Source organism: Eupeodes corollae, chromosome 2, assembly GCF_945859685.1.
Source record: "Eupeodes corollae chromosome 2, idEupCoro1.1, whole genome shotgun sequence".
Classification (NCBI taxonomy): Eukaryota; Metazoa; Arthropoda; class Insecta; order Diptera; family Syrphidae; genus Eupeodes; species Eupeodes corollae.
In genome coordinates, this window is record NC_079148.1 from 83255859 (window position 1) to 83282539 (window position 26681).

A 26681-nucleotide genomic window follows, 5' to 3' on the forward strand; every position below is an offset into this window, starting at 1 on the left:
TTCGAGCTGCAAAGAGGTTATGAAGGAGAAAGAGGTGAGCTTCCGGTGTTTTAAAGCCAACCCAACTGAGGAAAACCGGAAAAAGTTTAAGCAAGCCAGGAAGGCCTGCAACGCCTATATTCGCAGAACCAAATTTTTACATGACCAAAAATTACGGCAAAAAATACTGCAATGTCCCAAAGGCAGTAAGAATTTTTGGTCATTTGTAAAAAACATGAGGAATTCTTCCTCTTCCTCGGTTCCTACGCTTGTTGTCAATGACACTCCTTTAGTTAGCTCTATTGATAAAGCTAACTTATTTGCAAGGCAGTTCGCCGAAAATTCCACCTTACCAGATAGTGTCATGACTCCTCCAGTTCTTGAACGCGTAAATGATTCTATGGGACCAATCTTTTTTCGTACTCGAACTGTGGCGAGAGTTCTTAAAGATCTCAACATTCATAAATCCGCTGGCCCAGATGGTATCCCCGCTATTATTCTGAAGAGGTGTTCTTCCACGCTAGCAAAACCACTGCGTAAGCTTTTCCATCTATCCTATTCTTCTGGGCTCGTTCCGAGTAGTTGGAAAACTGCATTTGTTCAGCCAATTCCAAAAAAAGGCGAATCTTCTTCTCCCACAAATTACCGACCGATAGCACTAACGTCCCTTCTTTCCAAGGTCATGGAAACGCTGATTAATTATCAGCTTAAGAAATATCTTGAGGAACGGAAGCTTCTTAATGACCGGCAATACGGCTTTCGTAGCAATAGGTCCACTGGTGATCTCATGGTTCATCTCACCGAACAGTGGAACAGATCTTTACATCGTTTTGGAGAAAGTAAGATTATTGCACTTGATATTTCAAAGGCATTTGATAAAGTTTGGCATCTTGCTCTCTTATCGAAAATGCGTGCTTTCGGTATCGATGAATCTCTTCTTCGTTGGATTAGAAATTTTCTTTCGAACCGTTCAATACAAGTTGTTTTGGACGGATTCAAGTCTGAAACTCATAAAATAAACGCTGGTGTGCCCCAGGGCTCCGTTTTGTCTCCGACCCTCTTCCTCATTTTTATAAATGATCTCCTGTCTGCTACTTCTAATCCAATACATTGTTTCGCTGACGATAGCACTCTTAGCTTTTCATATTCGTTTCCAGACTCACAACCCTCCTCTTCGGATGTGGAACTGCAACGGCAAAATATGATTAGCTCATTAAATTCCGACCTACACAGCATTGTACAATGGGGAATAAAAAATCGTGTGGAATTTAATGCTTCGAAAACGCAATGCTGTCTTGCTTCGTTAAAGCGAGATAAACCGTCTTTGCCACTATCTATGAGTGGCACTTGCATTAACGAAACAGAAAATCTTGACATCCTCGGAATGTGCATCAGCAACCACCTTTTGTGGAGCGATCACATACGCGATGTTGCCAAAAATGCCGCAAGATGTCTAGGTTTTTTGAGACGTTGCAAGAAATTTTTTTCTCCGTCTGATCTGGCTACAATCTACAAAACCTCTATACATCCGAAACTTGAATATAACTCTCATCTCTGGGCTGGTGCTCCAGTAACTTATTTAAGCCTCTTGGACAGTATTCAAAAAAGAGCTTTTAAAATGATTGGTGACATTAACATCATCAACTCGTTAACATCACTCGAACATCGACGCAAGGTTTCTTGCCTCACCCTTTTTTACCGTTATTTTAACGGACTATGCTCTAGTGAAATAGCCAGTTGCATTCCTCCCCTTAAACAATTTAACCGTAATACCCACGCTTCTAGGAATGCCCATCAGTTTACCCTTGAGCCCAACTTCGGACGTACTATGAAGTACAGAGATTCTTTTTTTAGCCGTACTACGCGAATGTGGAACGCCTTGCCACGCTCTATCTTTCCCTGTCATTGCAATGTTCAAAAATTTAAAACCAATGTACACCGACACCTCCTATCCAACCCTTCCCTCTTTTCCTAATGCTCACACTGTGTCTTTGGCATATTAAAGGTATAAAAAACCCTTTTAGTGTTTGCTAATTATAAAAAAAAAAAAAAAAAAAAAAAATTCCATTGGATATCAGAAACGAGTTTAGACGCAGCATGAATTGTGTCATGACCCGCCTTGAACCCGAACTGTTTATCCGGAATTATTTTGTTGTCCGCAGCCCACTTAGTCAGAGCCCAACGCACTAACCATCATGCCACGAGTACTACTCGCACTAATATTAGCATGGTTTAAAAATATTTGTCTCATTTGAAAATGATTAAAAAAAAAATGGGGAAAACCTCAATTTTTCTAATTGGCCACCACAAAAAGTTTATATTATAATTTTTCTTCTATTTTTTGTCCTGTGTGTTTTTTTTAAATGATTCATTGCCAGTCAAACAATCAAAATAACAAATTATACAAAATATAAATAATAAATTATAACAAAAATGTATTTTCATTGACTCCCTTGAACTTTCGCTGAATTTGTATACATTCTTCTCTTTCTTCTGTTTTTTTAATAATCTGTAAATTAATTATTTTATATTTTAATTCTCACTCATTTTTGCCCTCACCCTAATAGGCTTTTCACACCAACCCCAAAACCCGGTTTTCGAGAAATTATCGGTTTTCGCCGAAAACCTACATCGAAAACTCAAGTTTTCCCATACATTTTTGTAAACGACAAGGTTTCGTAAACAACATGTTTTATATGAAACCTCTCGAAAACTAGTTGGAATTCAAAGTTGAACAAAACAAACAAACCTTTCGGAACATTCAGCGATCAAATAAATGTAAACAAAACAGGCTGCTGTCAAAACAAATATTTTATTTTGAAATTTTGTTCAAAACAATTACATATATTCAAACAATCAAAACAATTTGGCCGTGGTAAGTAATATTATTTATACAATTTATCTTTACAAAATAAGAATTATTGCTTTTTGTTTCTTATTTACAGAATATGGAAGAAAAAAAAATAAAAAAAGGAAACTGTGGGGAGCCAGGATGAGGAGTACCTGCTCGAACTCTGGGCTGAAAAGGAGTCTGAGCTGCGGGGCAACCTCATCGCAGTACGAAGAAGATGTAAAAACTCCGTCGGCCGAGTCTGCATCTAGTTCATCGCGGGCTACTCCGTCAAGGCTCCGGACTGCAAAGAAAAGAAAAAAACTTTAACTCTAATTTTTTAAAATTGTTCCAAAAATAAAGTTTTTAAAATAAATGTTTGTTTAGTTTTTTTTTAGTATATTGAAAATGTTATATGTACATATGTATGTATGTACATACAAGAAGTATTTTGCGCGATGGGAGAAGACGGTGGAGTGTGAGCTATACAAAAGCACCACTTCACCATGCGTCGCGACGTTGCGTTCGTCGATATGTTGCGTATTGTAGATATGTAATGTGTATATACTTAAGTATGTGCAGTATGTGTACATTTGTTGTACAGGTATTTTGTGATCTTACCTAATTGCATTTTGATGGCATTTCGGATAATGGAAGGTGTATTTCTTGCATCATCTACCTGTGTTGATTGTTCCGGTTGCTCTCTATGCGAATTATTGTTTGCATTTTGCAAGCATTGGATGTTGATTTTATCAAGTCCCTTTCCGATTGTCCTAAATCTTGCTTTAAGGTGTCCGAAACAGTTTTCAACAACTCTTTGACATTTCGAAAGTGCGTAGTTGAAGTTCTTTTCTTCTTCGGAAGCTGTGGTACTGAAAGAAAATGGTTTCATCAAAGAAAAGAACACGCCAAACTTCCTGACAAAATGTTGTCACAATAATGCATACTGTGGATATTCCTACCCCAAAGATAGCTGAAACTGTCCTGTATTCAGCGGATGATCCCAGTGTATACATATATTGCAATGGCTATTCTTTTTTGTAATGGTATACACTTCCTAAAGTTTGTATCTTGCATTTCCAGATCCTTTAGTTCATTGCAGAGTATATTGAAAGTTCTGCGGCTCATTCTGAAATGTTGTTTAAAATACTCATGATCGTTTTCTACCATTTCATGTTTCCAAAAAGTGCTGGTGCGTACCTGCATCAAATATTTAAATATATACATAGCTTCAAATTAATTGAATTATTATAACAAGCTTACCTTTGTCCAAATCTTCATATTTTGTTCATCTTTCTTTTTATATATTAAAAATAATTTCAATTTTTCAGAATTCATTTTTTTCACAAATAATTTGAATCTTCTCAAATTACAAAACTTTTTACTCACAAATTTGTTTTATCAATACAAAATTTGACAGCCGGTTTCAAACAAATTTAAACGTCAAATGAAAACGTGTAAATGTTCGGTGTGAACGATTTTCGTGTTTTCGAAAACTTTTTGCCGAAAACCGGGTTTTGGGTTTGGTGTGAAAAGCCTATAATACATTCCACCTGCAAAACATGTGGAACGAATGGTCCAGGATGTCAGGTCTAGCACGAGCGTTCCTTCTTCATGATAGTACTATTCAAATATATATACAAAGAATATACAAAGTTAATTTTTACCCCAAACCTAATGCATTCCACATGCAAAACATGTGGAACGAACTGTTTAGGAGGTCGATGACAAGATGTCAGGCCGATCGTTCCTCTTCATTGGTAGTATTATTTAAATATATATACAAAACACACCAATAACTCAATTACCCGATTCGGGTTTACAAAACAATTTTCGATTCGATTCACCTCATTTCGACCCGATCCAAGTATAAACATTGCTGAATTCTGATTCAATTCCTGTAAACTAGGTAATTTTGTTTATTTCGTTTCTAGGTTGCCGACACTGACTGAAGTTTCGTTTTTTTTGACGTCCAAGTTCCACGTTGGTAAAAATGGGGAAAATTCAGTACCAAAATCATGTTTATAAAAATCTAACGGGGTTAAAATAAAAAAATATAAACAAAGAATAAAGGACGCAATAAAACGTTTAATATTCCAGCATATTATTAAAGAATATATTGCAGTTATTGCCGACAAACTACTTTGAATACTAGCAGCGCCCTAATTTCGGCATACGTGTCAAACAAAATGGATTTTTCGTTCATCAGGCAAAACGAAGAAGACTATAACTTAAAAGAGGATTTATTTAATACAAGAATATCCAAATGTACATCCGAAGCAATGGTACGTATACTCAAAGTGTATACATATTAAAAAATCTATGCGAATAGGAAAAAAAATAGGTAAATCCAAATAGATGACGCATGCATTTGCATAAACATAAGTTATTACCATATAAAATATTACAATGTGTACATATTATGTATATAGTTGATTTTATTATTAGTAATACAAAATTCATATTGCAGTCAATTGGCACTGTTAACTACTATAAAAATGAACACAATAATACCGGTGATGAATGATGATGTTTTCTTTCGCCTTGTGCAATCTAGTAAGAGCTGCTTACGGATGAATGCTGGCAAAGCACGTAAGCAGTATTTTATGCGAATTAGGTCACACATCTGTGTAGACTGGTATTTCATCACCCACGGTTTGTAAGAAATAAATATCGAGTCTGATTTTATTTTAATCATTTTAAACACACTTGGACTTAATATAATGTAAGATAAGGTATAAAATCTACAAATAATAATGTATTTCTACTTAATGTAAAGGTGATACAAATATGTATGGTCGTATAATATGCAAATAAGTATGAGATTCAATAAAGTTTCAAAGACGTAGGTATGTGTTTAAGAGATAAGATTTAAACGAGAAAAAACGTATCATACAATACTACCGATTGAGTTTTAAAGCATTATCAAAGATTTAATGTTGGATCAATGTTGAAGCATTTCATTTGTTACAAATCGTTGGTTTGTTTTTACTTCGTATAAGCTTAACTTTTTGGAATGCATCCTAAGCAGTCTTATGTATTTATTTCATTTAGGGTTATCATTGAATAGTCCTTTAATTGGTCACTAAACAAAAAACATTGAAACAGCTATTGAATACTTCAAAGAGTGTACATGAACAAGGTCAATTGGGAGTATGATTTTCCAATTGGTGACAATGAATGACAACATATTTTGCAAATGAGTTTTAAATATTAAGAAAGTAGTTTCAATTAGTTCAACTACAAAGTTGTGAAAATGCATTCTGTTATTGTATGTCTATGAATACCCTTATGATTCCATAGGATTAAAAAGGAGGAGTTGGCTATGCATTTTAAATGTAACCAATAGAAAAAGAGAATGTAAATTTTTGTGAAGTTTCGCAATTAATGTTCTTCCTCTAACTATAATTTTTAACTTTCAAGTGCCTCACAACATAATGCTACCTCTGTTGGAAGAACGTGGGTATGAATAGTTGAAATTACAGTGATATTTGAAAAAAAATCTATTTTTATTAGTTTGCACATTCAAATTCGCATCTTTATCAAACATCAAACAATACAAACAAATTATTTGTGTAAAATTCTTTTCAATAAAGTAATTTTTGTCATTAACATAATTTTAAAACTAGTTTCATATGCAGACTGTCGTATAATGCATAATCTAAAAACCCTTTTTTTTAGCGTAACGAATATTTTTTGAAAGGCCATTAAGGGGTCGTTCGGTCAATTTATTTTAAAGTTTCAACTATCGATTACTGACTGCTAGACCCTCTTATGAGTGCCACGACATATCTCCGCCTGCTTGATTCGGTGGTCTGCATATTATCCCGTAAAAGGACCGACAACCACGCCCATTTTTTCCAGCATTTTTAAAATATTATAAATATTAAAACTGCTAGGAGATTAGCGAGTTGAATCATTTTTATCAGGCTGTGATGGTTGTACCTTACCACTTTCACAGGATATTTTTGAAAGAAGTTACAAAGTATTGAATAAGCCAAGAAAAATGTTTTTAGAACTTCTTTTAAATGTTGCATATTTATTCCCAAATAATACTTACTATATACAATACTGTTTAAAACATTTGCATCTTCTGGGCATTGAAGCTATAGCGTTATTAATAAGCGTTTTTGGAATGTCGTTCCACTGCCTCTGAATTCCAGCGAAGAGCTCACTTTGTGCTTAAAAATGTTGTTCCAAATTCCTCTCCTCACAATTTCCCACAAGTTCTCTATTGGGTCTAGGTCTGGGAATTGGGCTGGCCATGGTAAAACCTCAATCTTTTTTTCTGCAATCCACTTTGTGGTCAACTTCGACTTGTGATTGGGATCATTGTTGTGTTGGAACGTCCATTTCGAAATGGGCATAAGGCAGCATGGAGTTACAAAAAATGTCTACATAGTCTTCAGAATCCTTTATTCCCTCCACTTTTCGAAGCCGCCCAGGACCAAAATTGAACCACTTCTGTGTTTGACCGTTTCTTTGGTGTATTTTGGATTTAGCCTCTCACCTGTTCTTCTTCTGATATTTTGTTTTCCACCCGTTCCGTGCGTATTGAACTTTGATTCGTCAGAAAATGCCCATTTTTGGGGAGTTTTTGGAAAAGCCAAACGTGGTTTCACATTTTTGTTTAAATAAATGGAAAACAACGCAATCCGGCTTGCAGTGTGCGGAGTCTGAAAGTTGATGGGTAAATGAGCAACATAAGTTCAATTCCGTGGTTTTCTTCGGAATAAATTTATTATTTTTCAATCATCATTTACTGTGGTGCTTCGAGGCCTTCCTCCTCTATGATGGCATAACACCTTTACACTTTTGATAATTCTACAAATAGTTTATTTTTAAATGGAAAATTTCTTTGAAATTTCTTTTTGTGATGCTCCTTTTTTGAAAGCACTCAAATTTCTGTGTTTTTCAATTTAAAAATAATTTCACTTAAAACCCGTTTTATCGATCAAAGTCCCGGATAAAACTAAATAAACAAATCAAGCTACACGTATAAACTTACCAACCTCTAAATAAATCAGATTAACCGTTATCAAAATGAGAAGAAAGAAAATTGGTAACTACCAGCTGAAATCATAATTGTTTTTGTAAAAAAAGTGTATTTGTAGAATTTGCTTGTAGACCAGGGTTTTAAGATTATGAACAATAAGGTGATACATACAAAAGTCCAGAGCAATACAAATAATTTGATTGGAACAACTTTAATATTCACGAATGTTCGATTTTTTGATTGGCGGTTTCTTTTCTTTACTATAATTCTTTACAATTAAACGTATCTTCCAAATAAGGTTTTTAACACTTATACAATTAAAAGCGCGTTATGGAAATAACAATATATTTTTTGTACTTAATAAAAGCTTATTTTTTAAAATATAAATACAACTTACACCTTTATATTTTTTTTAGGAAGAAAATTGGTCATCAAATACTGATGACATCTTGGATTCTATCTTCCCCATGGATTTTCTCAACAATTTAACAGACAACCAAGGTGAGTTTGGAACCTTAGGAGAGTTTAACGGACACATGAAACTGGAACCCGAAGACTATGAAATCACCGAGCCCACATTACCTGAGCCGTTGTTATCACATAGTAATGCTATATCGAGTAATTCATCTGACAGTGGTCTTTCATCGGATAACTTAGACGCGTAATTTGTTTCGGTTGCTTTGAACTAGAAATGTTTAATATATATTTTTACTTTTTAAGGGAAATGAGTCCTCCTTATGAACCCCTAAGTCCGTCTTCACCAGGGCCCTCAATAAGTGAACGAGGAGGTAAAAGGTCACCCGTGGAAATATCGTCTTTGGAAGTTATTCAACCTGCAAACAAATTAATTTGCAGTAATGAACATAAACCTAAAGTGATAGTTCAAAAAGTACCACAAGTTGTGACTTTATCAAACACTGTTCAAACTCCAACAACAATGGTACCACTACAAAAGAATCAATATCATAAATTTAATAAGCAATCGTCACAACACCAAACGGTTGTAAATGGGCATCGTGGAAATGAAATTAAAATTGTAAAATTGTCTCCTCAAATGTTTACAGCAGCAAATAACAAAAATATTACAATTCAAGTAAAGAACTCTAACAGTGGAGCGAAAATTCAAGCTAAACCAGGCACTTTATTCTTGAACAAAACTAAGTTTACTGAAAGTATGTGTTAAATATCTGAAAATTTCATGCAAAACTTAATTTTTAACTTTTTTCAGTGAAAAATATTGTTCGTGTACAGAACAATAATCCTAGATCCATTCTTATACCAGTTTCTTTACAAGAAGTTAAAGAATTAAAAACGTTTAAAATAGTAAATACTAAAGCAGTCCGTTCAACTCCATCGATGATTCAAGAAGCACATGAAACAACCAAACAGCACTTTCCAACGAAACAAATTGCAAAATCCAATACTGTAAAAGAAGTTGAAATTAAAGATGAATGTAAGTAAATTTAATTTTTTGCTGGTTCTTTTATTTTTTTTAATTTAAGATTTTAACCAATAATTGCCTTAAATATAAAAACAAAATACAGCTACACCAAATTACAAGCAATTGCTTATTGCTTTATTTGACTCCGGAACATTCTTATTTCATGGTTTTCAGTGTAAATTTATCTAGGTACTTCTTTTTAATATGGATTTTATTTTGAGTCAAAGTAAAATGGAAAACCTAGGTGTAAATCCTCAATTGTTGTTGGATTTTAAAATTATTAAGTTTATTTGAAGCCAAGTTCCTTAATCTGCTTGTTTTAACAGATGTATTAAAGAATAAAGAATTGATGTATATATAAATTTAATAAAAAAAGTTTTCAAAGTTTTTATAGCAATGTCTAATGAAGTTCTCTTTGAATTCCAGTGCAGGATGATTCTTTCATCGAACACTCTTCTGATTCTGAGAGCATTATAATTGAAGATGGTTACGATGATGAAGATTATGTACACGATCCAGAAGTCCCATATCCAAAACTTGCTCTAACTTTAGAAGAAAGACGTCTTTTGAGCAAGGAAGGCATCACTCTACCAACCCATTATCCACTTACAAAACACGAAGAACGTGAACTAAAAAGAATTCGCCGCAAAATTCGAAACAAAATATCTGCGCAGGATTCGAGGAAACGTAAAAAAGAGTATGTTGATGGTCTAGAAGAGCGTGTAAAACAATGCACCGAGGAAAACCAATCGCTTATGAAAAGAATAAAACAGCTTCAGAATCAAAATCAAACCCTTATGTCGCAGATGAAAAAGTTACAATCGCTACTGACAAAGGGAACAAACAAAACAACACAGCCAACAACTTGTTTGATGGTATTATTGCTAAGTTTAGCTCTAGTTGCGGCTCCTAATTTAAAATTGGGGCAAAATCAAAAAGAAGCCGATTTGGAAGAAGTTGTTCAAGAAACAATATTACAGAATCGTCGAAATCTTTTATTTAACACTAAAGATCAAAGCGCTGATGTTTTTGATGAAGAAGTCAACATGAGTGATATTGTTTCGGCTATTGAATTTAACAATGAACGGGAGAACAAAGCTGTCTGCAAAACAACCAGCAACGCTCACAATACAAACTTATTAGATGAGCAGATATGTAAGAAAGTTAAAATTGATAAAACTGATTTCTTAGACGAAATAGATGATGATAATTGGTACCAATCCAAAAAGAACCAGAAAAAATCAAGTGAAGAAATTGCAGAGTTTTTGCAAGAAACCAAACAAAATTTACAGACAAGCGGCTTCAATATAGACAAAAATTATCCCGCCCAAACAGCTGAAGAACAAAATCAACAAAGTTGGCTCGACAAAGATATCCTCGATATGGTTTCTCCCACTATTAATGGCTTATATGAATTAAATATGGATAAAATAACACAAGGAAACTACGTTAATTCCCATCGTACAACAGTTCTTGATGTGACAACAAACCAAATGTATGGAAATCAAATAAACAATAAACAAAATTCGTCGGTAATGAGACAGATTAAGAAGTATTAACGGTTATGCAGACAAAAAATACAAAATTTATGAAAATACTATTTCCTTTCCATTAACATAATATAAATCTATTTCTTTAAATTGTTTACGTTTATTTTTTATATAAGGTAATTAATTATATTTTTTAAAGTATAATATGTGCTTTAAAAATTCTCCCTGTCGTATAGTCGTTGTTCTGTTTTTGTTTTGTTTTGTCAAAATTGTTTGGAAATTATTCGTATTATTGTTTAAATACTTTTCGTAAGAAAATTAGGCATGATAAATTTACTTATTTTCAGACTGTAAATTTTATTTATTTATTTATACAGGCTAACATAGTAATCTTAAATTGCTAAGTTAAGACTGTTAAATTTGTGTGTGTAGACTGCATTCTAAGTCTGTACATACAAGAATTTAAATTAGTTATACGATATTTTTTTGAACTTCTTTTTTTTACAAAACTAAGTATTTTTTGCTTGCTTGAGAAGACAGTAGCCGCAATCAAGTTTTAAAATGACTATGAATTAATGCCTTTATGCATAGTTCGTAATCTGCAAGTGTTGTTTAATTTTGAAAACTATTGGCATAATAGCATTGACTTAGAAGGTTACACTTTTTAATTGTAACGGCTTTAGATTAACGCTTTAAATTAATTGAATCCTTTTAATTTTAGCGCGACGGCTATAATGATGTGGGTGATTTGTATAGATTTTTGACTCATTTTTTATCAAATAAATATCTTTTGTTTTCTCTGTTTTACATCTAGAAGAATATAGTATACATATTTTATTATTACTAGTTATTCACTAAATATTTTACTTTTACTATTAAGTAGTTGTACGTGTGTTTTTTATAATATATACAAATTTCATTTATTTTTGAGCATAATACATAATGTATAACAATGAGAGAAATCGAATAAAAAGTTGTCTGGATTTATTTTAAATAAGAAAATATTTTTCTGTTAAATACCAACATAGTTTTTTAAATTTTAAGAAACTAATGTCGAGAAGAAGGTAAGAAAATTAATACGCGCTGTCCCTTGGGTATGGATTCCAAGACTTTCAGGGCTGTAGCTTTGATGTCTATTCGCTTTACACGAAGCAGTATTCTAAGTTGTTGGACTTTAGTTCTTTTGACCAGATCAGTGTCGCTGGTGTATCTTCTCCTCCAATATCCATTCTTCTGAAAAGCCGGTGTTCCTCTATATTCTTCTGGTTGTAGACCTTGCGATTTTGCCGGCACTCGTCGTCAAATTAAGATTATCATTGTGGTTGCCGCGTGGAACCTATTACTTCAGAGGCGGCATCTCTGTTGGCTATTGGTTTTCAATAATTGATAAAAGGACTTCTTAAAATGTTTTATGAGACTCGATCAGAAAAAGATATGGCAACTTTTTTCCTTCCAACATCGAATCTTTTTCAGTTTTTTCTTCTTTTGGCTTGGATCATGATATTCGTGGAAGCCCGGGTAATAATTGGCCTCTCGAAATGTTCGTAAATCCTGTATATCGGAGCAGTGTCATGCGTCGACCTAAATCCGTTATCGCACGTGACTCCCGATTGTACAACGAAAATATCTTCTTTTAATAGCTTGACCGTATAATCTTCTAAGAAGGCTGGTCATATGTTTTGCATGTCTGTCAAGATCACAATTCGATGAGCTTATAAAACGCTGCCGTTTGTAGCCCACACCCGAAGGGCAACGATGTCTATCCAAAAACGAATAGAAAAATTTGAGGGTAGTGTTGTCAGCGATTCATTTTATTGGATTAGAAGTTTAAGGCGAATGACATCACTTGCAAAAATTTGGAAAAAACGAAGCCCAACAGGGTTTATTATGCAGATATCAGATATGAACCCGTACAATACTAGTTTTTTTTAGCCAGAAAGGTAATTACTAATATAAGGAAGAAGAGATTCATCACAATAAAATGCACATATTTTCGATAAGAGGGCTTGATGCTAAACTATCAAATGCCCTCAACATATCAAGTGCTTAATCTTACTTTCTCTAAAAGCATGTAAAGATTTGCTCCACTGTTTGGTGTTAAATCAAGTTATTCCCTATTGAGAACTTTTTACATTTTCAATTGTTGAAGTTGTTTCATAATGAATATCATTTATAACATTTACTGTTAGGAACTTTTTCGTTAGGATTTGTATCACTAGGATTAATAGGTAAGTATTCTAAAGTAATATTGATGAAAGATTTTCGATATTGTCTTTGTTAAGAGCTATTGGTTCAAATTTGCTTTCAATGGATGCAGTTATAAATATGAAGTCCCTCATGTTTTTGTTTATAGTTAATATAAACAAATTATTTTGCTTTAATTAGTCCCTTGTTAAATCAATTACGTTTAACTTATAATTACTGAGTTGATGGTGATTAACTTTTAAATACAAACAATATAAAAATTGGATGCATACATTCTCAGGCCTTAATTAATTTATTTGAATTGTCTACTTTTTGAAATTATAAAAAATATCTACTTTTACTTAGTACTTCTTACTTGGCAATTTATGTAGTCATTAAATTGGAAATACTTTTTAAACATGGTTGTTTTAAAACATAGTTGCTTGTAAAAATAAACAATAAAATAGTAATCATTTTTTATTTTACCTTTATTTAACAAATAAATGAAAGTATACTGTACAAATAGTGAAACCTAAATATTGACTTGGTCACTTACATAAAATATATATGTATAATATAATAATAGTAATTAAAAAGTAATGTTGATCATTCTAACAGAACTTGAATAGTCCCATTTCTCCATTTTTTTGTTGATGTTTATTTAGATTGCAAAATATTATATACCAATGGAAGAGTTGATTATGAATACGAAATTAAAGAGATTCACATATATGAATTATCATGTTAAATGTATGTTTGTTAAAGTGTGTGTATATATTTGTGTATAAAAAGAAAAACATTTGCTACAGAGTATTTATTTTTTGTTTACGTATGTATGTAGCTTAGTGAAATCTATCACTATTTCATTTTGAATTAAAATTTGATTTTATTTTGGTTAAAATTAAATACTTATACAGAGATATGACAATAAAAAAGTGAATACTATGTTAAACAAATATTTTGCATTTTTACTTTTTACTTCTAAATAATGTTTTTTTTTTTAATTTGAGAACTTGATTGATTATTGTATTTAAAAACCTCACATTTACCATATATTTATTTTTTGCCATTATGAAATCTAAAAAAAAATAAAAACAATACAATTTTTTAATATTAAAATAAAAGTGTCTTTGTTTTAAAATATTCTTTAGTAAGTTTTAAATAAATATAATTTTAAAATCTCATTGATCAATATATACTTTGAGTAAAAAATCACACAATATAACCTTTCATTAAATAATTTTATACGTTAGAATTTAACTTCGTGTTGTAAAAAAACTTTGATTACAAGTATTATTTATATAATTTGTATAGGAATCCAAAATAAAAGAACCACTATTTCGCTTGAATTCTAGAAATTGAATAAGAGCATAAGTAATTTCCAAATATATGCATTTTTTCCACTATTTCATTATTTTTTAAGTTAATATATTAATTGAATTTTCGTAAGAGCTATTTATGTATGTATGCATGTACATTTGTATAGTCGGAGAAAGTAAATAGTTCTGGAGGAAAACTTGATTACAAAATTGTATAACCAAATACATAATATGAAGTTGAACTACAATAAAGTTCCAGGAACGATTAAAGTTTCAAAATACAACTAACTTTATATATTGGGTCAAGTTCATCAGTATATCTGGCAAGTAAAACACATTGTTTTAGATTATATTATATATTTTAGCGTAATGCAATGATGGCAAAGGACTTATATTATAGATAGCTCTACATAAACAGGGACATTTTTATTACTATTAATGTAATTTAGTATTTTGTAAGTGTAATTTAAAGAACGAATTTTGAGTTACTATAGTTTTTTTTACAACTTTCAAATGAATTTCGAACGTATTCTTATATCATTAATATCTATAGGCTTGTTTAAATATAATATAAATAATGATTAGACAATTTGAATGATTTATACGCCGCTTTAAAATAGCGGTGGAACAAAATGCATATTTATGTTAAATACAAAAATGCAAATTTACCTCTTTTGTAAAAATTTGGTTCGAAATAAAAAAATACAGATTGATATCCACATTTTGATTATTTATGCTTTAAAGTTTATGCACAAAGTGAGTACAATTCCTTGTTATTAAAAAAAGAATTCAAGTACAAACCAAAGCTAGAATAACAGTAAATTGTCTTTATATTAATGGTTTTGTCATGATTTAGATGATGGCGTGATTGTTTTAATCCAAGTGTCGATAGAATTTGAATAAATATCTGTATTTGTTTACATGTATGCAAGAAATGAAAAGTAGATGTTGTTGCAGATGTTTTAAAGTATTTTCTAACAACAGCTATCGTCAATAGGACTGCCTTTCAAAATATAGAATGATCCAAAACTCTTATTGATTTTTAGTATTACACATTTGAATGCAGTATTAATACACTAATAGACTTATAATTTGATTTTAGTTTATCTAATAAAAGTTTGCGTCTCATCACTTTACTCCTAAATATCTCGAAGTTCGATAATATATAAACTCAAGCATATCAAATACTTAGTAGCATTTTGTATCATAGATAGATATTTGGACACAAATAATCTTATGATTTAGTCAATGCTGCGATATTTGGAAGTGCGTATTCAACTTACAAATGTCCTTTTAGAATTATTAAAATCTATAAGTAGTCACAAAATATTATCTTAACTCTTTTATATCTCATTGAATATGAAACGATTAACTTCCAAAGACTACACCATTGATACTAAAAAATTGTGAATATTTTAAGAAAATTAAACAATTTAAGCGTACTTTGTTTTGAAATGATTTTGAAACAAATATTATATATTTAGCTTTACACGTACAAGGGGTTGGTCATTACATCTTTTGTTCTCGATTTTTAACTCAGATGGAAATGAATTTCAAATTTAGATTTTTTGCATTGTATTTCTCTAACATGGACAAGAGATTTGCATTTAAATTCGGACCATCATTGAGATATCAATCTTTTAGATTGGGACCAGAAAACACCGATCATTTAGATGAAACAAAACTAAAAATTTTTCCCTGAATTAAGTATAGAAACAGTATTTTACTTTATAGGTGGTAGTTTTAATATTCATTTGTACTTTAATTATTTTCGTACATAAAATTGATCTTAAAAATTGTGTTTCAAATGCTAGCCGTTTTTCTCAATGTATTTTAAAAACGTTTAACAGCTTTGGCACAATGGGGAGTAGCATGTGCGTATAAAACATTATCTCTCTTTAAACACGTACAAATCCTAAATAAAATACTAAGAGATTTTTTTTAAAACTTGACATGTCTATGAGTTAACTCAATGGGCAGGTTCAGACAACATTGGGGACTTCACTTGCAGTTAACTGTATTCTTTAAACGGATATTTTGACCAAGGCAACTAATTACTTGTGTGTCATAAATTTCAAACTCAGAACTTAACGTTACAAACCTCTAACTTCAGTTCATCGTGCAAAAAGTACCAAAAACATTATTGTCTACAAAGCACGCTTTTCTAAAGCTACACGTCTATCACGATTTGTATTTTATATTGTAAAGGAATATTACATGACCTGGTGTCCACTATTTTTCAAAATAAAATTTCCTAACTTTCAAATTTTCTCTGACCAGAAAATAAAGTTTAATTTGTACAGTAAGTATTAATTTTGCTCTTTAAATGCATTGATAATGGATAGGTTGTACTTATTTAGAGCATTAAAGTTATGTTCCTTTGTGATGAATAGATAATTCAATATTTTTTTTTTTATAAATTAGAACAGTAAATTTAAATCTCAAATGGACAAAACAAATCACGATAGTTTTGGTATTAAAAATTCAATACGATTTGTAGAGTTGAGTTCAATTTTACTCGTTCGATTTTTGAGTGCTCAACTTCAAAACGAAATCAGAGTGTTCAAAGTAGACTTTTTTCAGAGCGTGTTCAGCATGCTCTGAAGACTCAGAGTTCTAAACAGAAACGGAAAAACGCATTTTATTTAATCACCGGTACAAGCAAACACCATATTTCAGTTGATTTGCATTTCTTTCTAGTTGTTTTTGTGAAGAGTAAAAAGCAAAGTTAATTGCACTTCACAAAATTTTCTTAGCATATTAATCAGGTATGCCAAAAGATATCAAAAGAATAATTTTGAACAGAGATGTCAAATGAAATGTTCGTTCAGCAAAAAGGTCCTTATGTACAAAAAGAACGAAATACGAAAATTTTGTTTCTGACCGATTTTAAAAATATATTTTATTCCCTGACTTTGAAGTTTAGCGGACATCATGTTTACTTATTTTATTTAGAATTTGACAAGAATCCCTATAACAAAACACATTAAATGGAATTGTGTAGAAAATAAATACAAATTTATAGAGTAATAAAGTTTAGCTTTAAGTTTAATGAAAAAATATGATCAACCGTCATTTTGAGATAAGTAGACCTGACTTGATAGTCAGGGAGATTTTTCTTGAATAATTTCCCAGTCAACTTTCCAATTAAGTTGCCTAATTGGAAGGTGATATTTTGGCAGCAGGCCAATCAGATACTAGAAACTTGCCTTTCGTTCAAATCCCTTGTAACAGATACTAGAAACTTGCCTTACGTTCAAGTCCCTTGTGTCCACTCAACATGCCCAATGTTTTATCCGTCAATTTAGATTGTCAAATTAAAAACAAAAAAATTTTAGCAACATATACATATATATTAAATTTAAAACATAATGTGATATAATATATTTATGTTTGGAAGTGTTGTTTTACATAATGTTTACAAACATACTTTCTATTATTTAGTTTTATTTATTAATGAATCTATGCCTAGTTAATTATTATTTATATATGAGTTTCTATATAAATGTACATTCATTTCTGAGGATAAATTAGAATATAGAACTTACACCATAATAGGTTCGTCGTCCAAACTTTCCTGTTTCTTTTTTTTCCGACTCGATTTTATATCACCGCTTTCTATAATACTTGTTGCTTTATTGCTACTGGTAATGGGAAATGGTGTTGGTAATGAAGCCGATGCAGATAGAGACGTTCCTGCAACGACATGTGGTGATGCTGCGGACGATGATGATGATGGAACAACTGAAAGCAATTGAAATCCCTCAGCTCCTGATGTACACTGGGGTGTGTTTGGGAGTAGATGTGTTGTTGTAGCATCGTAGCCACTTGACATACTCCGCACAGCCAATGGTTTACCTGACATACTTGCAGAATAATTCATTCCACTTGGCCCAGCACTTGTTGCTGATACATGAACCATTGAATAAGAAAGATTCTGTTGACTGCCCGAACGTCTGGCTCCAGAGTAAATTAAACTATTGCTAGTATTATTAGATGTTGATGATTTTGGAGTAGATGAGTAATTTTTCGCAACCGCATAACCAGATGATAACATTTCATGATCCAATGAAACGTGGTGTCTCGGGCTAGAAATATAATCAATATTTTGATCACGAAGATTGTAGCTAAGAACTATAGAATCACTGGCTAAGTCTGCGTCAAAATTTTGTTGTTGCTGCTGAACGATGTGAGATTGCTGATGTGGGTAATGCTCTTGTGATTGTTTTTCATCCAATCCTTTACGGCTTATATTGTTATCTCCACTTAGGCTTCCAAAAGACGAATCAATACTATCTTTAAAATCCTTACACTCAGCTAAGGAATGACTATCCTTTTCTTTACCAGTGCTTAAGTCATCTAGGCTTCCACCTTCCCCATCTAAATCAGTGGAAAGTAAGTCATCGTCTGACGTAGTTCTAATTAAATTTGGCAACGCTGACGTCAAGAGTGCTTTTTCTTTTCGGATCTCTTGGATGTGTCCCTCTAATATCATTTCTTCTGTTTCAGTCTCGATTTGCGATGGCCGCTGGGTTAACTCCTCGGGGGCAAACACTTTTGAGCTACGTAAAGTACTTAATCTGGTTGTGGCTGTATGTGCGGCCGTGTCTAAAGTATCTATATCGGCTAGTGTACTCTTGACATTTAACATTTTTTGCGTGATCAAGGTTTCTATGCACTTCGTTTGTCTACAAATATCATTAAGACTATCTTGAGCAGGTACTAAACGATTTGTTCGTAAAACACACGGAGCAAAAACTATTGATAACGAACTCGCCGACATGCGATTATGTTTTTCTTTTTGTGCTACCAGAGCCAAATGGAAAATTAAACGTTCTAACAAAAAATGATGCGAAGCCGAGAGTTTTTTAATCAATGATAGAAGAGTTTGCACTCGTACATTTGTGTCTGGTAAATCGGAAGCACGCAAAAAATCATCGTAACGATCGAACGATAGTAATGGTTCGGGCATTTCGCGTAGGAATGATTTGAGAACGTTTGCTAATACATGTACGTTATATGACTCATAATCTATTTCTGCACCAATTGGAGTTTCAGACATTTTTTGTTTAAGTTCTCTTATTTTGGAATTTACGCCACTTTTGCGGTATATTCCTTCAGTGTATAGGGCTAACATTTCAATTTTAGTAATAAGTTGTTCGATTTGTATTGGAATTTTAGCTCCTTCGGCTAAGCATAAATTCGTTAATGGCACACCAAAGAGTTTTGAGTCAGTAATACTATATTGTGACGAAACGCAACCACCATGCGATGAAGATGTTTTGTTGCATGAAGAAGACTTTTGATAGCATTTTTTGTGACAAGTAAGGCGACAGTTTTGGCAAACCTGAAAAAAATAAGATAACTATGTTTTAATAAGAAAACTTATATGTAAGTACACAATCATTTTGTATTTTGATGGGTGTTATAACCAGAAATCTTTAAACACAAAACTTCTATAAATATGCATAATTTTTTTAATCTGAGAAACAATTAAAGCTGGAAAGTTACTTAGCCGACATTGAATCAGCCAACCATAAAATCAATATTTTGTATTTATTTGAAGTTTGGAAAAGTAAGAGAATAGTTTTGTTGGGTTTGAGTTCTGCTCTAAGAACACTGATATTAAATGCTTTTTTTGAACCAAATTTTTATGACAGACGAATTTATGACAGCTGAATTTTAGCTATGAATTTGGCGCACAACACTCATATGCCAATATATAATATGGCGCAACATATATGAACAAAAGTTTGCCTTGATAAATTAAAAAGCAATTTATAGTTTTGAAATGTTGATTTACTATAGTTACTTACCAATCCTCGTTCGATTGGCCATAACAAAAATAGTTGACATATTTCACAAGCTGTTGGAATATTTATTATTGTTAATTGGAACGCGTGACCTAAAAAAAATATTTTTTGTTTTAAATTTAAATCAACAAACTATTTATTTATATTTATTAAATTACCATGATAGTTTGTATGTTCCTCAATTTTTCGTTTTTTTTCTTTTTTTCTTTTAGCCTTGGGTTTTTCTGTTTCTCTTGAATTCATGAACTCATTCATGAAACCACGAAACGCATTCACCCCCATTGTCAGAGGGAAGTCATTCTGCTTTCCACAGCACGTCTCCATGACTTGGCCAAAATTATCAATTAAATCCCTATATTTTATATTTAATGAATCGGAGTTTTGTTTATGCGCAACACTGTATTGCGTCACAAGATTGTCCTTGAAGGCTCGCAATGCTTTTTTGAACACTCTATCAACCTCTGAGGTTTTTTCTCCTTCGTTTTCATCCATTTTGTAAATTTTTTGTGTGATAAAATCTTGCATTAAGTTTAATTCCTTGGCATCGCTTATAATTCTGTCCGTTGAATCTGTATATTCTCTCGCTGAATACTTTGAGTTTGGTGTCATGGTTTTGTCATTGCTTTTCCGCAATCGTTTTGACCGTTTCGCCTCGCATATAAGTGTTTTGACTCCCCCGTTTTGAATACACTTCGTGTGCACCAGTACTTTACAATCTAAGCATCGATACCCCTCATTCACAAATGCATCACTCTCTTGACAACTCGCACATTTTTCCGCCTTACCGATTCGGGCAGCCTTACGGAATCTGTGTCCGGCAATATTGATTTGAGTAGACGATTGATACATATCATTGCCCCGATTAACCTCAAGAAGTGGAACCTTATTAGTGCTTGGGTCTGAATTGCGTCGACGTAATCTCTCGGCAGGTGGATCGTTCAACTTAGGAAAACGCGGTGTAACCACTTCAACCGAGCCCAATTCATCACTCAAATTAGATTTTACTCGACGGCTTTTTGTTTGCTTATTCAGACGACTAGTCAGGGTGAACTGAACTTGATCTTCCGATATTGAACCTAAAAGTGTTGCAGCTTTTCCCTTAGGTATTGAAGGCAATGCCATACCAGCCGTTATTGAAGCCTGGGTAGTGCTTGGTGAGTTACTCTCTTCATTGGCATAATGCTTTTGTGAATAGGAACTTGATTGATGATGACTTGCCGTAAGTTTGTAGTTTGAGTGAGTATCAGGTGAAACGTTTTCATAAGGCTTAGAGTAATTTGAGTTTATTTCTGCATCGGCTTCACTAATCGTTTTTTGGGGACTCTCCGAATCACTTGCATGATACCTTCCCTGCTGCTGCTGAACAGCTATGATATCACTTATATTTTGTGAACTTTCCTCAATTGGATTTCTTTTTGTTAAAAGGCTGAAGTCTTTTTTCGTTGGGTTTTCTGATTGCTGAATGTCTATATCTAAGATATCGTCAAAGTCTCCAATCTCTTCGTAGACCATGTTATAAAAATTAGTTGGGCCAGAGTCTGTTTTGCGCAACGGAGTTTTACTGAAAAAAATGAGAAAAAAAATATAATTCACCTGTTACTGATCTATATTTTTCTAATTATATTTTTTGCTAGTGCCAGAAACATCAATGAGCATAAATGAAAAATTTCTAAAAATGTTTTTAAATGTTCTAAAAGATGAAGCCGCTAAAACATAATCTATAATTTATAGAATTGTACCATATATAAATATAATGTGTTGCTGAGTGGACGTGTTAAAAAAGTGGTCATATTAAATAGAGTTTTCAAGGGTTATTTTAAACGTACCAAGATTATTTTCTTTACTAACAAGAAACAGACAATTTTTAACTGTGAAAAATTACATCATTCCTTGCTTTCATTACCTTAAACTTATTTTTCCGAATTTTGATTTTTCGATTTTAATTATTAAATTGTTTTAAATTCTTTTATATACATTGTACATTGTTGGAATCAGAACAGAAAAACTTTCTCTTAAATACCAAAAGTCTTTCTCACCTCCGTTTCACCGCCGCCGTCATCGTTACCCACAACTCACTCTTGCCAAGTACTTTACCGCAGCAATTTTACCGTAGCCAACAGTCACCGAATCTAGCTCTCTCTCGTATTATATTTATTTCCTACCTTTTGATGCCTCCAAAACGTAATAGAAGGGAATTAACAACATCTCCAGTTCAACATATCCAGTCTCCGGATTCCAAACAGCCTAAAAAGTCATTTACGGCAGACCAAACATTGGCAAAACCACACTCGTCATTTATTTTTTCTCTTGAGAACAACACAACCGAAATGTCTGAAGAAGCTCTTAAAAAACAGAGCGATTACATAATTACTCTCCTTTCGGCGAAATTGAACGAATTCGAAGATAGGATCACGGAGAAAATAAACGCGGACATTTCACAGCTAAAGAGAACCTGATGATGTCAATCAAAGAATAAAAACAATTGAAAAAAAGCTTTGCGAGATCGACATCATAAAACAGGCGAACATTTTGCTGAAGAAGCTTTTGAAAACACAAGATAATGAACTTAAACAGATTACCACACGCATAGAACTAACGGAAGAACGTTGTCAACATAAGGAAACAGAGAGTGATGCTCTGATTCATGGCTTTCCCTTGCTGCCAGAGGAAGATTTAAAACAAATTTTCAATAATTTATGCCGCACTATTGGAATAAATACTATTTCTATTCGCGATATTTTTCGGCTTAGAACTAAATCTTCCACAAATCCACCTGTGATGGTAAAATTTTTGTCACCGCGCGATAAAAGCACTGTTCTTCGCTCGTTTGCCAACCACCGCACAAAAACAAAAAAACCATTATGCGTCCGCGACCTTGGCCTGTCATCTGATAAGCCCGTATTCATTCATGAATGTCTCACTACTTAAAACCGATCGCTATTGAATAATGCTTTAAAACTTAAGAAGGTTGGTAAATTGTTTTCCGTTTTTACGATGAGAGGATTGGTTTATGTAAAGAAGAGCCGAAATGAGAAAGCACTCTTAGTAGAGAACACCGATTATCTGAATTTAATTGCCACGAACTCTTTGATGACATCCGAAACAGCTGATCTATCAACCCTACCCTAATAAGCAAAGCAAAGTAAACAGCATAAATACATTATTATTTTACTTTCATATTTACTTATTTTGATAAAAGCCTTCTGCAGAATAATTGATTTCTTTTCTCTCTCTTCTATATTATTTTAATAATTATTTAATTTATTTTTTTCCTACTTTATTATACTTTATTAGTTTTTTATTACTTTTTCACTATTATTATATTTTTTTTTCTTTTTTAATAATTCTAATATTATCGTTCTCTCTTTCTTATAATGATTTCAAAATGCATTACTTTCTCATGCATCTATAATTATACATATTCGTCGTCATCATTCTTGTGTTTTGGTTGTTTCTGTGTGTCTTTTTTAATCTGGTCTTACAGCTTATTATATTTGACTGGACTGATTTGGGTCCTTGTCGATTTTTATATAAATTCACTCAATGATTGATCCTAATGTTCGTAATAGAGAATCTATAGCTGAGTTGTCGAATCAATCCCTGCGTTCAATGATACAAGTCCTAAGTGGGCAGCATACTGGATTGAAAGTCTGCCATATCAATGCGCAAAGTTTGAGTCCAAAATTAGATGAATTTCGGTATTTATTTATAAATTCCAAGATTGACGTGGTTTGTGTTAGTGAAACATGGTTTTCTGTGGATTCTGTGTGTTGTGTGGAAGGATATAATGTTTCAACCTTCTAATTACAGCTTTAGAGGTTTTAAAAATGTCGACAGACGGCAGTTAGAAATAGATCTGAATAATATTGAGTGGTTTCGAATATACGGTATCCTTTCTGTGGATGACTAAATATCATTTCTTCAAACGAATATAAACTTTCTCTATGACTTACATGTTCCCCTGACTATAAAGCAGTTTCGAAGGAAAAATCAATCTTGGTTTAACAATAATATTAAGGCTTTAATAAGGGAACGTAATCTAGCATACAAACGTTGGAAATTATTTAGGCTCGATGAATTGTACCATGCATATAAAGTTTTAAGAAATAGAGTGATTAGTGATATTCGTGAGGCAAAAAAAACGATTTAACGCACCAAAATTAGATCCGTCACTTGCCAAAAATGAGCTATGGACAAATCTTAGGGACATTGGTGTGGGCAAGCAAGTCAACGAGAAATGTGTATCTGTTAACTGTGACGAACTTAATAAAAAATTCACTTCAGTAACTATAGAAGGCCTTGAAAATAGTACTAATGTGTCGCATTTAACTGATTATCCTTTGAATGAACTACCTTCACGTTTTTATTTCTCTGCGGTTGATGAGGCTGATGTTTTAGAAAGCATCTTAGCCATCAAATCTAACTCCGTGGGTATTGACGGTATACATCCAGTTTTCTTAAAAGCCATATTACCTTACGTTCTGAAATACATAACGCACACAATTAACACAACCTTTATGACCAATACCTTTCCCTCTGTTTGGAAACAAGCTAAGGTGATACCTATTCCTAAGAATCGTGATTGTGATGATTTTCGACCCATCGCCATTTTGCCTTTTCTTTCAAAAGCCGTAGAAAAATTAATTAATAACCAAATGCGCTCTTTTCTGAACAATAACAAAATGATATCATCCAATCAGTCTGGTTTCAGACCGAGGCACAGCTGTACCACGGCTTTAATTGAAGTGGTGGAAAACATTAGGCAAGCTGTAGACGATGATAAAGTGACCATTTTCACTCTCTTAGACTTTTCGAAGACTTTCGATACAGTCAATATCGAGAAACTTTGCGAAAAAATTGAACATCTCTTTAATTTTTCTGCGCCATCAACAAATTTAATTCGGTCTTATCTGTCTATGAGATTTCAGGCAGTTCATGCTAATGATGCAATGTCTTCCTTTCTTCCTTTGCATTGTGGTGTTCCTAAAGGTTCAATTTTGGGTCCTTTGCTATTTACAATGTATATCAATGATCTTTCTTCTTTGTCGCTTAGCTCATCCATACACATGCATGCAGATGATGTGCAACTGTACCACAGTTTTCCATTAGGAATGGTTGAGAATGGTGCACATGAAGTTAATGAAGGTCTGAATAAAATTGTAAATTGGGCTCGTAATAACAATCTATGTTTAAATCCTAAGAAATCAAAGTGCTTAGTGATTTCAAGTACTAATATAGATACCTCATATTTCCCCGAAATACAATTCTGTAATCGATTTTGTTGCTTCTGCAAAAATCCTTGGTTTACTTTCAATACAAACTTAACCTGGAACAGTCATATAAAACTTGCGTTAGGTAAGGTCTATGGTAGTCTTCGTTTGTTGTGGACAACTTATCATATCACGCCCTTAAAAACTCGTTTGATTTTAGCTAAAGCTTTGATCATCTCTATTATGCTCTACTGCAGCGAGGTTTTTAGCAATTGTGACTATGAGCACAAACGAAGGCTAAATGTTGCTTTCAACAGCATAACTCGCTATGTAGAATGGTATACGAAGATATGAACATATATCACATTTTTCAAAATCGATGTATGGTATATCGTTAGACAACTTATTTAGATATCGCACATTAACCTTTCTTCACAATCTAATGCAATCCCGTCAACCGGAATATTTATATAGTAAAATTAAATTTCCACAATCGAATAGATCGTGTGATCTCATTCCAGTTCGCTACTCGTATTTAGTATCGGAACGTCAGTTTTATGTACATGCAATTCGACTATGGAATTCTCTACCTCGTTCTATTAGAATGATAAGCTGTAGAACACAGTTTGGAAGAGATCTAAAGAAATACTTTGGGACACATTAATGATGATGATGATGAGGAAGCTGATGATTTTTTGTAAATTATTTTTTTTCTGCTATTTGTAAATTATTAAATATTTTAAAAATTTATTTTTTAATAACTTTATAATTGAAATATACTTGCTCAAATGCTTATATAATCTAACAGATTAGCTTACTGTAAGTAATATGTCACTATAGCATACATTTTTTGTTTTATATTATAGTATTGCGATACTGATAGTTACTCTAGCTTATAAGATATTGTATCTTACTGAGTAAATTAATAATAAAACTGTAAACTGTAAACTGTACCTGTATACTGAAAGTACACTCACGAAATTTGAACAAAACACCCTAATATGAGAAATTTAGTTTGACAATACGGAAATCTCTGAGATCTTAAAATTATAAACTTGCCGATCATTGTTTATGCTCTTTCGCTGTGCTTAAATTAGGGGGCTCCACATTCTCTTTGATGAAATGAAACTATTTTCGTTCACATTCGTCAAACATCAATAATTGATTCTGATGGAGTATAGTTAACACAAATTACATAATTATAACATTCAATCACACAATACAAATACACACATTACACTTAGTTTGTCATTATATGGCCCATTAAATTAACTACATAATATTTACACTAAAATTGAAAACAATTCAAACAATACACAATTTATTACACATTCACACAAACCAATATATGATCAATAATCACAAAAGCAAAATCACAGAGAATCAACCATAAAAATATGTACAATTACTAAGTAAAAC

At 32.5% G+C, this 26681-nt stretch overlaps 2 protein-coding genes and 1 long non-coding RNA gene across 13 annotated transcripts in view; 1 reads left to right on the top strand and 2 right to left on the bottom strand.

The window, feature by feature from the left end:
* Positions 1-2772: 2772 nt before the first annotated feature.
* Positions 2773-4014, bottom strand: LOC129945734 (uncharacterized). Its single transcript, XR_008781513.1, has 2 exons — positions 3251-4014; positions 2773-3113 (listed from the first exon to the last, which is right to left on the bottom strand). It is a non-coding gene; the product is annotated as an uncharacterized LOC129945734 (long non-coding RNA).
* Positions 4015-4763: 749 nt separating this feature from the next.
* LOC129945733 (uncharacterized) lies at positions 4764-11659 on the top strand. The gene is made up of 5 exons (XM_056055613.1): positions 4764-5094; positions 8222-8466; positions 8526-8977; positions 9034-9258; positions 9673-11659. Exons 1-5 carry the CDS (start codon positions 4999-5001, stop codon positions 10803-10805), a joined length of 2151 nt encoding a protein of 716 aa, XP_055911588.1. The 5' UTR covers positions 4764-4998; the 3' UTR covers positions 10806-11659.
* Positions 11660-13390: 1731 nt separating this feature from the next.
* LOC129945731 (unconventional myosin-IXa-like) overlaps positions 13391-26681 on the bottom strand; it is a 45910-nt gene continuing 32619 nt past the window's right edge. For all 11 annotated transcript variants that reach the window (XM_056055608.1, XM_056055602.1, XM_056055603.1 and 8 more), the window contains 4 exons: positions 20211-21613; positions 20056-20144; positions 17788-19586; positions 13391-13998 (listed from right to left, as the gene is read on the bottom strand). In XM_056055608.1, coding sequence (XP_055911583.1) covers positions 13977-13998; positions 17788-19586; positions 20056-20144; positions 20211-21613 — 3313 coding nt within the window. In that variant the 3' untranslated portion in view covers positions 13391-13976. The remainder of the gene's footprint in view (positions 13999-17787; positions 19587-20055; positions 20145-20210; positions 21614-26681) is intronic.

Bases quoted from the DNA above. Each gene is read 5' to 3' on its own strand.
- LOC129945733 (XM_056055613.1), top strand. From the start codon at position 4,999: ATGGATTTTTCGTTCATCAGGCAAAACGAAGAAGACTATAACTTAAAA. The intron at 8,467-8,525 runs GTAATTTGTTTC...TTACTTTTTAAG, and splicing joins TCATCGGATAACTTAGACGC to GGAAATGAGTCCTCCTTATG. The intron at 8,978-9,033 runs GTATGTGTTAAA...AACTTTTTTCAG, and splicing joins CAAAACTAAGTTTACTGAAA to TGAAAAATATTGTTCGTGTA.